At 38.4% G+C, this 17,175-nt stretch overlaps 1 protein-coding gene across 2 annotated transcripts in view; it reads right to left on the reverse strand.

The window, feature by feature from the left end:
- Positions 1–3,105: 3,105 nt before the first annotated feature.
- The window catches only part of NSUN6 (NOP2/Sun RNA methyltransferase 6), a 61,065-nt gene continuing 46,995 nt past the window's right edge, over positions 3,106–17,175 (reverse strand). For both annotated transcript variants that reach the window (XM_003410559.4, XM_023548886.2), the window contains 3 exons: positions 9,611–9,759; positions 5,918–6,043; positions 3,106–3,356 (listed from right to left, as the gene is read on the reverse strand). In XM_003410559.4, the coding sequence (XP_003410607.1) occupies positions 3,144–3,356; positions 5,918–6,043; positions 9,611–9,759 (488 nt within the window). In that variant the 3' untranslated portion in view covers positions 3,106–3,143. The remainder of the gene's footprint in view (positions 3,357–5,917; positions 6,044–9,610; positions 9,760–17,175) is intronic.

Below are 17,175 nucleotides of genomic sequence, written 5' to 3' on the forward strand. Positions count from 1 at the left end.
CATTGCACTATCAGCTACACTGAACTGTTCAATAAATCTGGTTTAAAGTTTACTCAGATCAAACAAAGAGCTGGCTTCTGCACTGTTTGTTAGTAGTAGTATTGATTGCCATCTTAGGAATGATTCTTTTAGTTGAGAATATGTTAAATATCCAACACTTCCCACTTCTGTAGCATTTTCCTTAGGGGCAATGCTAATTGCTTCATAATCTTTTATGTCTGATTTCAAAACAAAACAAAAGATAAAAAGAGGAGAGGTGTGAGAGCTCAAGGTAGGTCAAGTGTTTTTTAAGATGTCAGCTACATAGTCTCCCTCCTACCTTAATTCTACATGTGCAGCAATTCCTGATTCAGATTTTGAATTTCAGTCCTTAAAATGAAGAGCCAGCTTGATGACATATTGAACTCCTTGTCCCTTTGCTCAATGACAGAATGCTGCTAGTCTTGGATACTCTCATTTTAATAAAACTTCAAGTCACATTATTAGAGAAACAGGTAACTAGATGGTGATTGGTCAGCTGTTTAATTTCTGCTAAATTTTATAGCAATTTGCACTTCCCTTTTGCTATGTAAAATGTGATACAGGGTTTTGCAGTAAAATGCATTCACTGTTGAATTTAAATGCCTTTTCCTGTTTCACAGACATATCTATGTTGACACTAAATATGTTAAAATAACCCCCCTCAACATTTCCCTTTTTCTTGTATTTTTCCTCAAATTTCTTGTGTCCCAAAAGTATGCTTTATTTTCCAATTTGCTTTATTTTTTGAAAGAAACCCACTGAAAATTGTCTATGTTAAAGGAAAAATTTTTAACAATATTCTTTATTAGTCCTTTTTCAGTATGTAAATACTTCTCTTTTGCTGGTATTACTTCTATTTTGATACTTGACAGTATTAATAGAAAATTTACACCAATACAAGTCAGCTGTGAGGGTGGTTCTCTACCATTTTCATCTCAGCTTTGCACTTAAGGCTTTGCAGAGTGTGAGAGGAACTAAATTTTCTGGCATTTTCCTTAAAATACATTTAAAGTTTGAGAAAATGCTGAGCCCTAAAAACAAATGCCACAGGTGAAGAGTGTTTCTCTTTAGTCAAACAAAATGTACTACGAGAGTGAGGGATGTAAAGAAGTCAGTCACATTTGAATCTTATAGTGCTTGAAATATTTTTTCACTCATTCAATAAACATTTAGTGACTATCAACTACGAAGCAGTGACAGAAAGAAAAGACAGCGTTCTTGTCTTCAGGATGTCTCCCAAGTCTGGGAGTGGGGGCCAGGGACATGGCTAGTAAACTACAATGACAGGATAAGTGCCAGGAGAGCAGTAGATATGGGCATCAAGAGTAATGCAAAGAGGTACCTAAGCCAAATGCAGGGAAGAGTGTTCAAGAAAGGCTTCTTCAAAGAAAAGGTCATCTAAAGATCTTACCTGATTCAAGAGATCTTGTGATCTTTATGGATTCAAGAGTTATGAGAAACTCCTAAAGGAAAAACTATGTAGGAAAGAAACTGTTAAGCAATTGTTTCCCTGTCATATGTCCAAGACCCAGGAACACTTGAGTGATTTCAGTAAAAGCTAAGCAAAACAGTTTGAGGTATTCAACAACTCATGAGACAGCCTTTAAAGTATGGTTTGGGAAACTTAACTGCAACATCCCACTCAAGAAATTTAAAGGAATAAGGAGTCAATTGCTGCCCCGAACCGTGTGATTCAAGGAAGATCATATGGGCATGTTACAGATTCTGACACTGCAGAGACCCAAACCCAGAAGCCGGTTGCAGTGGGGTGAAACTTAAGTGGGTAGCAGTTGTAACAACAGAAAAACTATATGCAGTTATTACTCTCAAAACATTTTCTTTTAAAAATATTCTAATAATTCCTGTCTGGTTAAGAATAAGTTATGAAAGTTTACTTTCATAACTTCCATAAGCATTTGTTCCACCTACAGTTGAACAAAGTTGGGTTTAATGATTTATTAAAGCAAGGGAGCTGTGAAGGTATCGCAGCAAAAGAAAGAACTTCTGGGGCGGAGCTTACATGAGGTGACTTTGGGGCAGGTTCAGGAACTTGGGACTCTGCTTTAGATGAGATGCTGTCACAGTGGAGGTAATCCCATGGTTTGGTATTTTAATAGATCGTATCTAAAACATAGGTAGAATGAAGCAAGGCTAAGTCTGTAATCAATGAAATGTAGCAGTCACGTCCTACAGGTCATTTCTATGGTTTGGATGATGTTTTTGTTTGAGTTCAGATTTAATTATGAAGTGATCTTTTTTGTCTTGACCCATCATGGTCACAGTGGCCTTCTTTGATGCGGGTGTTCTGTGAAACTGTATGTTCGACAGGAGAACAGCAAGGTCCGGCTGTGAGTTCCAGGCCAGCCCCTGGCCATCAGGAGCTGGTTTTCTCTTTCTCACCATCACATTTCTAGTAACTTCTATAATATGTGTTCTAATAGACGTTAAAAGGTACCCAAATGTAGCATTTCCTTACTTTTTCAGTCTAGGAAATGAAGAAAATCCTCACTTTTTTAGTTTAAAATTATGAAAAAAAAAAAAAAACACAGTGAAGGTGGACTATCATTTAAAAGACTTGGTCTGAAAGAGGACTGATTTACCAAATAACCAAATTGTTACCAAATAACAAGCAGAAAAAAATTCAGATAAAATGCTTTGCTTAGTTATTGACACATGGGAAACATTTTCCATGCTCTGAAATATTAAGGAACTACTACTTAGGAACTCAGGAACAGAATTTTTTTATAATAGAGTTAAATATTGCCAATTTTCTTGCTTTTGTTCGATTCACTAACTTTTAACAGCAACAATGACTTGCGTTCTTTACAAATTAAAATACAAGACCCCAAATGAAAATGTGTTCTAGACATCTACAGGCATCTCTTTCTTTATACTCTAACTAAATTCAAAAAGAAAAAATTATTTTAAAAACAAAATATAATCTTATATCACCCTCTTGAGTACTTCCTCTGTGTCTGTCGATCCCTGGTGAAACAGCTGGCGGTCTTTTCTGTCTCCTTAGCAACCATGCCATCAGTCAGTTGGCCTGACAACATAGGTTTAAAAAAAAAAATACCCAACACAGCAAGTGTTTGGAATTTTAATTTCTGAGGCTCCTTCTCCTATGTGCTTTTGCATTTTACAAATTTTGCAATAAAAAACCCTATACAGTCCTTATTTGCCAGCCAAATCATATCTTCTGTTCTGGTATCTCCAAGAGAATTAATGTCAGTGTCCGGTAATGGCACAACAGATGGATCAAATCGCTGCAGCTGTTTCAATTGTTCAAATGATAGGCCTGCTCCCATCATTCCTTCTCCTCCAATCTGGGGTTCCTGTTTAGAGAAAATGATTAAGTATGGGTGAACGTCCCTGTAGTTAGTGAGTGCGTCTGTGTACAATTTAATTTAAAAGAGAAATTGGGTTGTGTCTAACACATCTTCCAAAAACAAAAACAAGTACCTTTTATTTCTGTGGGATGTACATGCCGTTTTTCCAGGTAGTAATTTTTCCAGGTATGACCACCTCATGAATGAGTACCCATTATGTCACATATGCTCATCAAGTACTGTGACACTGCAAAAGGCCTGAGCTTCATAGTCAGGAATGCATGGATTCAAACTGCAGCTCTGCCACATTTTAGCTACGTGCCCTTAAGGAACTTTACCTAACCCTGTTTCCTCATCTATAAAATACTTTACTCAGTCCTGGGACTTAAGAATGCAGTGTTAGGTCTGGTATTGGGGGGCGCTCAGTAAATGGCACATTATCATCTCCACAGCAATGGGGAAACTTTAGCTTTATCTACCAGACTCCCCCAAAACTCTGGCAGAAATTCCTTAGGCATCTTTTTCACCTAAATGCCTGTCTCTGACCCATACCAACTGAATGGTAAATGTATTTTTCTTTTTTGGAAATGTATCAGGACAATGAATATTAGAAAGGAATACACAAATTAAGGGTACATCAACCAGTTTAGTGGAATACAGAATCTTAAGAATTGAGTGATGCTTGCAAACCCCTACTGCAAAAGACCCATAACCCTAACTTAAGTCACCTTTTCACAGTGACCTGCAAAAGATCCATAATTGTAACTTAAATCACCATTTCACAGACAATGTATATGTGTTAATGAAGGTATTTTTTCAGACATATATCTAAGAAAACATATTTTTTATTACTCCATGAGGAAAAAAAAAAGACAATCTCTTCTAGGTATACACTAAGAATATATACATATATACACACACACGTACGCATGTATGTATACACACACACACGTAAAATTCCAAGTGAATTTTGAAGTCTTTCCTTCATCTACAAATATCTTAAAATTCTGGGTCTAAAACCAATTCCAGATTGCTTTTTATTTTTGTATTCTAGTTCTATACAAGAAATTCTGTACAGGGAGGTACTAAAATTAGATGTCAATGCATCTGAGTGAATACAAACATTATTACAGACTTCATCTCAAACGTCACAGGCTAAAAATCTAATCTTAAATGTAGTTTTAATAAAAACCATAATGGAAAGTTAGACAGTGCTCTAAGTAAAATAAACCTTTTTAAATGTTACACATTTTATAAAGAAACCATAAAAAAGCAATCATGTGAACCACTTTTTCCCCTCTGGCTGGTCTTTTTATATCCAACAGAGTTATTAAAGCCTGTTTAGGCTTTGATGTGACATGAGAAAAAATGGTCAACATTTTCCGTATCAGAAAAATAAGGACTAGGAGGGGGGAAAAAAGAAAACTTTTAGAAACAATGTTCTGAGTAACATAAATAGCGACAAATGGAATAAACATGTGACAAACGTATACCTTAATTCTGTGGCATTTTAACACAATCCTACAGAATGAGCACAGGAAAAAACTTTGTCAGGAAGTGCAAATCCTCTATGGGCAGTCTTGTTATTGTTTAAGCACCGTCAAGTAGGTTCCAACTCACAGCGACCCCATGTACAACGCACCACTGCCCAGACTTAAATGGCATCCTCACACAATCATTGCTATATTTGAGCCCACGGTTGCAGCTGCTGTGTCAATCCATCTTTTTGAGAGTCTTCCTCTTTTTAGCTGACCCCCTACTTTACCAAGCATGATGTCCGTCTCCAGGGATTGGTCCCTCCTGATAACATGTCCAAAGTACGTGAGACGAAGTCTCGCCACCCTCGCTTCTAAGGAGCATCCTGGCTGTACTTCTTCCAAGACAGATTTGTTCATTCTTCTGGCAGCCCATGGTATATTCAATATTCTTTGCCAACACTGTAATTCATAGGTATCAATTCTTCTTTGGAGTTCCTTATTCACTGTCCAGCTTTCGCATGCACGTGCAGTGACTGAAAATACCATGGCTTAGGTCAGGCACACCTTAATCCTCAAAGTGACACCTTTGCTTTTCGGCACTTTAAAGAGGTCTTTTGCAGCAGACTTGCCCAATGCAACGTGTCCTTTGATTTCTTGACTGCAGCTGCCATGGGAATTGATTGTGGATCCAAATAAAATGAAATTCTTGACAACTTCAATCTTTTCTCCATTTATCATGATGTTTATTGGTCCAGTTATGAGGATTTTTTCTTTATGTCGAGGTGTAAGTGCTTCAAGTCCTTTTTGCTTTCAGCAAGCAAGGCTGTGTCATCTGCCTGTCGCAGGTTGTTAATGAGTCTTCCTCCAATCCTGATGTGTTCTTCTTCATACAGTACAGCTTGTATATAATTACATATTTAAGGTAGACTACATGGGAAGTCTAAATGGTTATAATTAGAAAAACAGACTCTTGCAGCAGTATTTGTTTCAGAAATTTTGCTTGACATATTTCTTCACGTGACACTGTTTATCATCATGCTTAGTTGCTGTGATTTATCAGATTACACAGAGAAAACTAACTACTCTTACCTGGGGCTGAAGCTGAAGGCAAGGAAATGTTCTGAGGGCCCAGGCAACTTGCTCCTCATTTTCTGCCAGTGTGATAGTGCATGTGCTATAAACCAGCACGCCCCCTGGCTTCAGGAGCTGAACTGCCTAGAGAGAAGTATGATGAGACTATGCATTCTACAAGAGCAAACAAACAGCTGAAGGGACTTTATAGGATAATAAAGAGTCCTGGTGGTTCAGCGCTCAAGTGCTTGGCTGCTAATCAAAAGGCAGGTGGTTCAAACCCATCAGCCACTCCATGGGAAAAACATGTGGCAGTCTGCTTCCTTAAGGATTTACAGCCTTGGAAACCCCATGCAGCAGTTCTACTCTGTCCTAAAGGGTCCCCAGGAGTCGGAATCGACTTGATGGCAATGGGTTTGGTTTTGTTTATAGCATAATACATGATACAGTTTACGTGTTTAGGATAAATAAAATATTCTGTATGACAAGGATTCTTTCTCTAATTAGAGTATATAATCTTCCAGATTAGATGCACTTCATTATCTTGGGGCTGTTATAGTCCATGAAGACCAAGACTTTCCTAAATACAATCAAACAGTTTCATGGCTTTAAAAACCATTTTTATGTTGAACACTCACAAATTTATGTTTTTCTGAACTCGAGATTCATATGTGCAACTTGCCTTTTCAACATTTCTACTTACTATTAAAAAGGCATTTCAAATGTGACATGTCCTATACTGAGCTCCTGTCTTCCCTCCCAAACCTACTACTGCACCAGAAGTCTTCCCACCCTCAGCGTTGCTCAGGGCCCAAACTTTAATTATTCTTGATGCCTCTCCTTCTCTCATATTCCCCATCCAACAGCAAATGCTATTAGCTCTACCTTCAGAATATACCCCAAATTTGGTCACTTCTCACCACTTGCACTGGTACCGTCCTGGTCCAAACTTAAATTATTTTTTGCTTGGACTGCTACAATAGTCTCATACTTACTCCACCCACTTCCTTCCCTGCCCTCCTACAATTTATTCCCAGTACAGCAGTCAGAACAGTCCTCTTAAAACTTGTTACTTCTCAGCCCACAACCCTCCAAATACCCTCCGTTATCACTTAGGGTCAAAGCTAACGTCCTTGGAGTGGCTTCAAGGCCCTACGTCAACCAGGCCTGTGCTCCCGTCTGACCTCATCTTGCACACCTCTTACCCTTTATCACTGTTTTAGCAACAGCCTACATGCTATTGCTGGAAATGCAAGGCACACTTCTACCTCAGGACTGTAGCACTAGCTTGGAAAGCCCTTCTATTCTCTGCACTGCCTGCTCCCTCATCATCTTTATTTACGTGTCCCCTTCAGCAATGCCCTCCCTGACCACCCTATGTAAAACTGCAACTATTCAATCTCACACTCCTATCCCTATTCCTTTCTTTAGTTTACTGCCTAGGTCCATATATTATCGCCTTTTAACACACTAAATAACTTGTTTATTTTCCTCCCCAATTAGAATAGAACCTCCACCAGTAAAGGGCAGGGATTGTGTATTTTCTTCACTACTGTATGGTCAGCCCGTAGAATATGCCTTAAATGTAGTAGGTGTGTTCAATGAATATTTGTCAAATAAACAAATGAGTCAGGAAGGTGTTATGCTAAATGAGTCTGTCCTCAATTGCTAAAGTTTTTTTCAAATTCCTAAATTTTATTTTTTAGGAATTTTTAATGAGAATCTTTTTAAAAAATATACATCTGCTTTCTTAACCAGAGTATGCTGATCGACATTTATACTTTGTTACTATGTGCCAGCTACTGTGTTAAACACTGCACATGGATTTTCTCAATTAATCCTTGTAACAACCATGAAGTAAGGCTATTATCCCCAATTGAGTATCTCTATTAGGTACAGTTATTACCCCAATTTCTTAGATATGGAAACTTATACCCTTAAAGTCACTGCAGAGGCAGTAGACAGAGTTTCTCTCTCATCACATACATGGCCTTTACCCTGAAAGTATACTGAAGAATGTACTCTACAGGAAGTAGACCTCCCCTCCCCAGTCCCTCGCCTTAGTAGTAAGGTATATGATTAACTATATAATTGCATGCGGAGTGGTGGGATAATTGCATGCTACAAGATCTAATCTTAGACTCCTGAGGGGGAGGGTATGTTCTTCCTTTGATGCCATCAAGACTGGGGATAATGACCACCAGGCCATCACGTAACCTGAGCCCAGACTGTGTCAAAGGGTGACTCCCTCCACTTCCCCTTCCGGCTTTCCTACATACCCCAGCACGTAAACCGCTCTGGTCTAAGGTATGTAAGTCCTTTGTCGCTTTGTCTTTCACCTACAACATATCAAGGAGCGATGCATGCATAAAGGGGGTCTCTCATCTTACCCTGGGACAGTAATAAAAGCTGTGACCGCGCCACAGGTAATGTCAATTATTTGCTGAGAACCCACAGCCCTGCATAAGCTCATTTTTCTTTTCAGTTCACTGCAGTCACTATGTGGAGAAGCCATAACCCAGATCAAGACAGGTCTGATTCTGAGGGCCATGTTCTCAATCACTTCCTATCTATGCTCTAAGTTCTCTCTCACATACTGTCAGCTAGTCCTTTTCACTGAAATCAATGCACCTACCCCTACTGGCCTTTTTGAATTTTCTTTTTGCTATGACCTAAAAGGAACAAAAAAACCCAGGTCTCTTAAAACACTACCCTAATTTTACCCACAAGTCAAAGTGGGCTTCCGCTATAATTAAAGCTTCTTTTTTGCTGGTCGCTGTTTTAACGTCCAAAAGGTATTCTTTGAAGACTGTGCAGAAGAAGAAAAAAAGGAATCCACTACTAATCCACTACTAGTGCTACCTTTATACGCTAAGGAGAAACCAGGAGTGGTGACTAGAGATGTACTCAAAGACAACTTTAGAGACTGAACAGTTATGAACCAAAAAAAAAAAAAAAGCCCCAAACCTACTGCTGTGGAGTCAATTCTGACTCATGGCAACCCTCCAGGATAGAGCAGAACTGCCCCACAAGGTTTTCAAAGAGCAGCTGATGGATTCGAACTATCGGCCTTTTAGTTAGCAGCTGAGATCTTAACCACTGTGCCATCAATATATCCAATACTGCTATAGTGCATGTATTTATAATTAAAGAACTGAGAGGAAATAATGAATTTATCTTCTATCAAATGCTGTCCACACTGTGTGAAATCTACAGAATGATTTTTGCAAGACTAGGAGAAACCCTCAAATGTTCTATCTGGGCTTCTTCTAAAATACACTGCAGAGCAGTTAAATTTGTGAAGTTTTTATGGTTTTTGATATCCTAAACTGGCCACTCTAACTTTCCATTTTTACCATGTATTCATTTGCCTCTTTTGGCCTTTTCCTTTCTAATTTGCTACCTGAGATGACCCAGGAAGAAATATAATTAGTCCTGTAAAAAACAGTAATTTTGCTTTATACCCAATTCTTTATATCAATTACTAATTAATTATTGGCAATTAGAGAGTTTTTTTGTTTTTTAAGATAGAGCAGAGTCCTTAAAATTCATTACATGTCAACAGTGAAGAAATTCTCCTACTGGTTATATATTTTAAAGGGTCAGTCAATATTAAAGGAAAGCCCCCTGTATTTAAAGTTAGTTCCTCTGTTTTTTTACATCAAACTTGTGAAGGTCAACTTTCTTTAGCAGCAAAGGATCATTACATACCACAGAAAAGAGTTTTCGCTGTAATGGTTGATATGATGTCACTTCCTTCAAAGTCCAAGTACAAGCCATATTTGGTCTCTGTCCCATTCCACTACAGGGTGCATCAAGAAGAATTCGGTCAAAAGATTCTGGTAAGAAGGGAGGATTCCCTATAAGGAGAATTGTAAACATATTGGTTATTGATCAAGAACAGAAAACTCTTGAGATAGAGGCAATTACAGGAAATTTAAAGTCACAATTTGGAAAAGAATACAAAGAAAAACAATTTTCCCCTTCAATCAGTGTCTGGTTAAGCTAGTTCTGACTTAATATTGAACACAGGTCTGACTTTGTAGAAAGGTTAAAAAACGTGGTTATGATAATTTGGGATATTTCAGTTGATTTAGTGCAAATCAAGGCCTAATCAAATGAGACCCTGTATCCCCAACTTCAGAAGCCATGAGTCATCAGAGCTATTATCTAGAATTAATTCAAGTCAATCTGGAAGCTGGCACTTCTCTTGGTAACTCCTGTTACAGAAAGCCGCAGAGAAAGAGTGTCTGTCTAGTGGGCTGAAAAATGGCTCTTCACTCAGAATGTAACTTTATTTAGAAATAGGGTCTTTGCAAATGTGATTAAGGTAAGGGTTGAGATGGGATCATGCTGGATTAGGGTGGGCCTTAAAACCAGTGCGAGCGTCTTTGTAAGAACAGAAAAGGACAAACAGAGAGACACACAGAGAAGAAGGCCAAGGGGATCATAAACCTAAATGTAAGAACTAAAACTATAAAACTGCTAGAAGAAAATATAGGATATCTTCAGTACCTTGGGTTAGGCAACAGGTTTATAGACATGGCACCAAAAGCACAAATTACAAAAAAGAACACTCGTAAATTGGACTACATCAAAATTAAAAACTTTTGTGCTTCAAAGGATACCATCAAGAAAGTGAGTGGACAACCCATAGAATGGGAGATAATATTCGCAAATCATATATCTGATAAAGGCCTTGTATCTAGAACATATAAAGAACTCTTACAACTCAATAAAGAAAAGACAAATAATCCATTTAAAAAGTAGGCAGAGGGACGGGGGCAAGATGTCGGAGTAGACAGATGCTTCCAGTGAACTCTCTTTCAACAAAGGCCCGAAGAAACAAGTAAAAAAAATGTATTTATGACAAGCTAGGAGCCCTGAACATCAAAGGCAAAGTCAGAAAACGGACTGAGCAGCAGTGGAAGGGAGAGACGGTTCAGAAGCGAAAAGGAGTTGCCAGATCTGAATCGTAGGTAGCCCTCAGGCACCACTCACAGGAGCAACTATGGCAGGCTGGTGGTAGCTTTTGGCCACAATTTCCTCAGGGGGAACCAGCCAGCGGCACAGCCTACTCACACCTCCAGAACGAGAGAAGAACGGTGCTCTCGGCAAAACCTAAGTACTTGCGTATATTTTACCATGCCCCCAGCCCCCAGGCTGGCTTCAGTGGTTCTTGATTTCCCTGGGCCTGAGATAGGCTCTGCTGAGTGCTCTGAGCCATTCTCCCAGCCTGGGAGAAAGAATAAATTCACAACTGGGGAAAACAATCTGCCAGCTCCACTAACCTGGGGAGCTGAGGACAGAAGCGGCTCCTGTCCAGGCATAAAGGGTCCGTGGACTTTGAATATCTTTCCCCTCTGCATGGACCTGTGTGGACCTATTTCAGGAGACTAGGCCCTCGTCCAAAGACCGCAACTATTTCAACTGTGCGCTGGAGAGGTGGGTGTTTGGTGTTTGACACTGCTTTGCCTATTAAACAGGGTCCTCGCCTACCCACATCAAGGGCCTGAGGATTGGTGATTCCACTCAGGTCACCCAGCCACCTGCGACACGGGTCCAAGAATAACTGATGCCACCCAGTCCTTACAACCAAAAGCACTGGGTGCCCATGGTCCAACTGCAGAACCCACCCACCTGTGTGCTCTAGGGAACAGGGACATGCTTTCCTCACAGACACTCAGGGGACGGTTGCCACCCCCCTGCCTTGTTCAGAGCATGACCCCCTGCTACAACCAGATACCTGTGCCTACACCAATCACCCCTGCCTCTTTAAGACTGTAGAACAGAGCCTGTACCACACCCTTCATGACCAACTACCTGTACACCTGAGCTAAATCCATACAAGAAAAGTGAATGGACCCCTAAGGCGATATACCTGGTAACAGCTCTAGCCACCTAGTGACAGGACATTAGAGCTTCAAAGGGAAAAATAATCAAGCTAGCTCACTCAATCAAGCAACCTATTTGGGCATATCAAAACAAAACAAAGCAAGAAGCTAGGATATAATAAGCAAACATATAAACTAATACAATAACTTATAGATGGCTGGAAGACAACAGTAAATATCAAAACATAAAGAAGCAGACCATGATCGCTTCAACAAGCTCTCAAAACAAAGAATCAAGGGATCTTCTGGTTGAAGGTGCTGTCCTGGAATTACCGAATGCTGAATACAAAAGATTAATATACAGAAGGCTTAAAGACATCAGGAACGAGTTCAGGAAGGAGATTAGGCAATATGCAGAACAAGCCAAGGAAACATAGATGAAACTGTCCAAGAAATTAAAAAGGGTACTCAAGAACATGATGAAAAAGTTAATAAGCTGCAAGAATCCACAGAGAGACAGCAATCAGAAATTCAGAAGATTGACAATAAAATTACGCAAATAGACAACTCAATAGAAAGAGCGGCAGAGTTGAGCAAGTGGAAGGCAGGATTGGTGAAATTGAAGGTAAAGCACTTGGTACCAATATACTTGAAGAAAAATCAAACAAAAGAATTAAAAAAAAAAAAACTGAAGAAACCCAAAGAATCAATTTCAGAAGAAATAACCTATGAGTGACTGGAGTACCAGAACAGGGAGGGATAACAAAATACAGAGAGAATTGTTGAAGATTTGTTGGCAGAAAACTTCCCTGATATCGTGAAAGATGAGAAGATACCTATCCAAGATGCTCATAGAACTCCACATAAGGTAGATCTTAAAAGAAAGTCACCAAAACCTAATCAAACTTGCCAAAAAGAAAGATAAAAAGAGAATTTTAAGAGCAGCTAGGGATAAACGAAAAGTCACCTTAAAAGGAGACTCAATAAGAATAAGCTCAGACTACTCAGCAGAAACCATGCAGGCAAGTAGGCAATGGGATGACTTATACAAAGCACTGGAGGAAAAAAATTGCCAGCAAAGAATCATATATCCAGCAAAACTGTCTCTCAAATATGAAGGCGAAACTAGGATATTTCCAGATAAACAGAAGTTTAGGGAATTCATAAAAACCAAACCAAAACTACAAGAAATACTAAAGGGAGTAATCTGGTTAGAAAACCAATAATATCAGCCCAAGACTAGAACACTGGGCAGAGCAATGAGATGTCAACTCAGATAGGGAAATCACAAAACTAAATCAAGATAAAAAAATGCTCGTAACAGGGAAACAGAGATGCCATTATATAAAAGAAGACAACATTAAAACAATAAAGAGGGACTAAGAAATGTAATCATGGATCTTCCATACGGAGAAGACAAGGTGATATAAAGAAATAAAAAGTTAGGTTTAAACTTAGAAAAATAGGGGTAAATATTAAGGTAACCACAAAGGACACTAACAATCCTACTCATCAAAATAAAATACAAGAAAAAAAGAGAGACTCGGCAGAAACAAAATCAACAACAACAAAAAAGAGGAAAAGACAATATATAAACTACTCATAACAAAAAATAAAGTGGGAAAAAGAAACTGTGAACAACACACAAAAAATGACAGCACTAAATTCACACCTATCCATAATTATGCTGAATGTAAATAGACTAAATGCACCAATAAAGAGACAAGGAGTAGCAGAATGGGTAAAAAAAAAATACAATCCGTCTTCATGCTGCCCGCAGAAGACACACCTTAGAGACAAAAACTAAAACTCAAAGGATGGAAAAAAATACATTAACAACAATCAAAAAAGGGCAAGAGTGGCAATATTAATTTCTGACAAAATAGACTTTAAAGTTAAATCCACCAAAAAGGATAAGGAAGGACACCATATAATGATTAAAGTGACAATATACCAGTAGGATATAACCATATTAAATATTTATGCACACAATGACAGGGCTGCAAGACATATAAAACAAACTCTAGCAGCACTGAAAAGTTAGACAGCCAGTTCTACGATTACAGTAGGAGACTTCAACACACCACTTTCAGTGGAGGACAGAACTTCCAGCAAGAAGCTCAATAAAGACACAGAAGCTCTAAACGCCACAATCAACCAACTTGACCACATACGCATATACAGAACACTCCACCCAAGACAGCCAAGAATACTTTCTTTTCCAACGCACATGGAACATTCTCTAGAATAGGCCACACAATAGGTCATAAAGCAAGCCTTAAAAAAACAAACAAAAAACCCCAGCAAGCCTTAGCAGAATCCAAAACATCGAAATGCTAAAGTATCTTCGCTGACCATAAGCCTACAAAAGTAGAAAACAATAAAAGAAAAAGCAAGGAAAAGAAATCAAATGCTTAAAAACTGAAAAATACCCTGCTCAAAAACAACTGGATTATAGAAGACATTAAGGATGGAAAAAAGAAATTCATAGAATCCAATGAGAATGAAAACACCTCCTATGAGAACCTTTGGGACACAAATAAAGCAGTGTTTAGAGGTCAATTTATATCAATAAATCCACACATCCAAAAAGAAGAAAGGGCCAAAATCAAAGAAGTATCCCTATAACTAGAACAAATAGAAAGAGAGCAACAAAAGAAACCTCCAGGCACCAGAAGAAAGCAAATAATAAAAATTAGAGCAGAACTAAATGAAATAGAAAGCAGAAAAACAATTAAAAGAGTTAACAAGACAAAAAACTGGTTCTTTGAAAAAAATCAACAAAATTGATAAACCACTGGCCAAACTTTTACAAAAGAAAAAGAGGAGAGGAAGCAAATAAGAAATGAGATGGGTGATATTCCAACAGACCCAACTGAAATTAAAAGAATCATATCAGATTACTATGAAAAACTGTACTCTAACAAGTTTGAACACCTAGAGGAAATGGATGAATTTCTAGAAACACACTACCTACCTAAACTAACACAAACAGAGGTAGAACGACTACATGAACCCATAACAAAAGAAGAGATTGAAAAGGTAATCAAAAAACTCACCCCCCCCCCCAAAAAAAAAGCCCTGGCCCAGACGGCTTCACTGCAGAGTACTACCAACCTTTCAAAGAGTTAACACCACTACTACTAAAGGTATCTCAGAGCAGAGCAAAGGACGGAATACTCCCAAACTCATTCTATGACGCCAGCATATCCCTGATACCAAAAATAGGTAAAGACTCCACAAAAAAAATTACAGACCTATATCCCTCATGAACTTAGATGCAAAAATTCTCAACAAAATTCTAGCCAATAGAATTCATCAACATATCAAAAAAATAATTCACCATGACCAAGTGGGATTCATACCAGGTATGCAGGAATGGTTCAACATTAGAAAAACAATTAATGTAATCTATCACATTCACTGGGCTGGGTTTGGGTTGATCATATAAATAAAACAAAAGAACCATATGATTTTATCAATTGATGCAGAAAAGGCATTTGACCAAGTTCAGCAGCCATTCATGGTAAAAACTCTCAGCAAAATAGGAATAGAAGCAAAATTCCTTAACATAATAAAGGGCATTTATAACAAAGCCAACAGCCAACATCATCCTAAATGGAGAGACTCTGAAAGCATTCTCCTTGAGATCCGGAACCAGACAAGGATGTCCTTTATCACCACTCTTATTCAACATTGTGCTGGAGATCCTATCCAGGGCAATTAGGCTAGATAAAGAAATACAGGGCATCCAGATTGGTAAGAGGAAGAAGTAAAAGTATCTCTATTTGCAGATGACATGATCTTATACACAGAAAACCCTAAAGAATCCTCAAGAAAACTACTGAAACTAATAGAAGAGCTCAGCAGAGTATCAGCATACAAGATAAACATACAAAAATCAGTTGGATTCCCCTACACCAACAAAAAGAACATTGAAGAGGAAATCACCAAATTAATAGCATTTACAAGTAGCCCCCAAGAAGATAAAATACTTAGGAATAAATCTTACCAGAGACGTAAACAACCTATACAAAGAAAACTACAAGACAGTACTGCAGGAAACCAAGAGACCTATGTAAGTGGAAGAACATACCTTGCTCATGGATAGGAAGACTCAACATTGTAAAAATGTCTATTCTACCAAGAGCCATCTATAGATACAATGCAATTCCGATCCAAATTGCAATGACATTTTTAATGAGATGGAGAAACAAATCACCAACTTCATATGGAAGGGAAAGAGCCCCCAGATAAGTAAAGCATTACTGAAAAAGAACAACAAAGTGGGAGGCCTCACTCTACCTGATTTTAGAGCCTATCATACCATCACAGTTGTCAAAACAGCCTGGTACTGGTATAACAACAGATACATAGACCAATGGAACAGAATTGAGAATCCAGACATAAATCCATCCATATATGAGCAGCTGATATTTGACAAAGGCCCAAAGTCAGTTACATGGGGAAAAGACAGTCTCTTTAACAAATGGTGCTGGCATAACTGGATATCCACCTGTAAAAAAATGAAACAAGACCCATACCTCACACCATGAACAAAAACTAACACAAAATGGATCAAAGACCTAAATATAAAATTTAAAACTATAAGGTTCATGAAGAAAAAAAAGGGACAACGCTAGGAGTCCTAATACATGGAATGAACAGTATACAAAACATCACTAACAATGCACAAACACCAGAAGACAAACTAGATGACGGGGAGCTCCTAAAAATCAAACACCTATGCTCATCCAAAGACGTCACCAAAAGAGCAAAAAGATTACCCGCAGACTGGAACAAAGTTTTTAGCTATGACATTTCCGATCAGCTTCTGATCTCTAAAATCTACATGATGCTGCAAAAATTCAACTGCGAAAAGACAAATAACCCAAGTAAAAAATAGGCAAACGATATGAACAGACACTTCACTAAAGAAGACATTCAGGTAGCTAACAGATACATGAAGAAATGCTCACGATCATTAGCCATTAGAGAAATGCAAATCAAAACTAAAGTGAGATTCCATCTCACTCCAGCAAGGCTGGCATTCATCCAAAAAATACAAAATAATAAATGTTGGAGAGATTGGAACACTTATACACTGCTGGTGGGAATGTAAAAATGGTACAACCACTTTGGAAATCAATTTGGTGCTTCCTTAAAAAACTAGAACTACCATACGATCCAGCAATCCCACTCCTTGGAATATATCCTAGAGAAATAAGAGCCTTTATACGAACAGACACACGCACACCCATGTTCACTGCAGCAATGTCTACAATAACAAAAAAGATGGAAGCAACCAAGGTGCCCATCAACAGGTAAATAGATAAATAAATTATGGTATATTCACACAATGGAATACTATGCATCGATAAGGCACAATGATGAATCCGTGAAACATTTCATAACATGGAGGAATCTGGAAGGCATTATTCT

Source organism: Loxodonta africana, chromosome 4 (assembly GCF_030014295.1).
Source record: "Loxodonta africana isolate mLoxAfr1 chromosome 4, mLoxAfr1.hap2, whole genome shotgun sequence".
Lineage (NCBI taxonomy): Eukaryota > Metazoa > Chordata > Mammalia > Proboscidea > Elephantidae > Loxodonta > Loxodonta africana.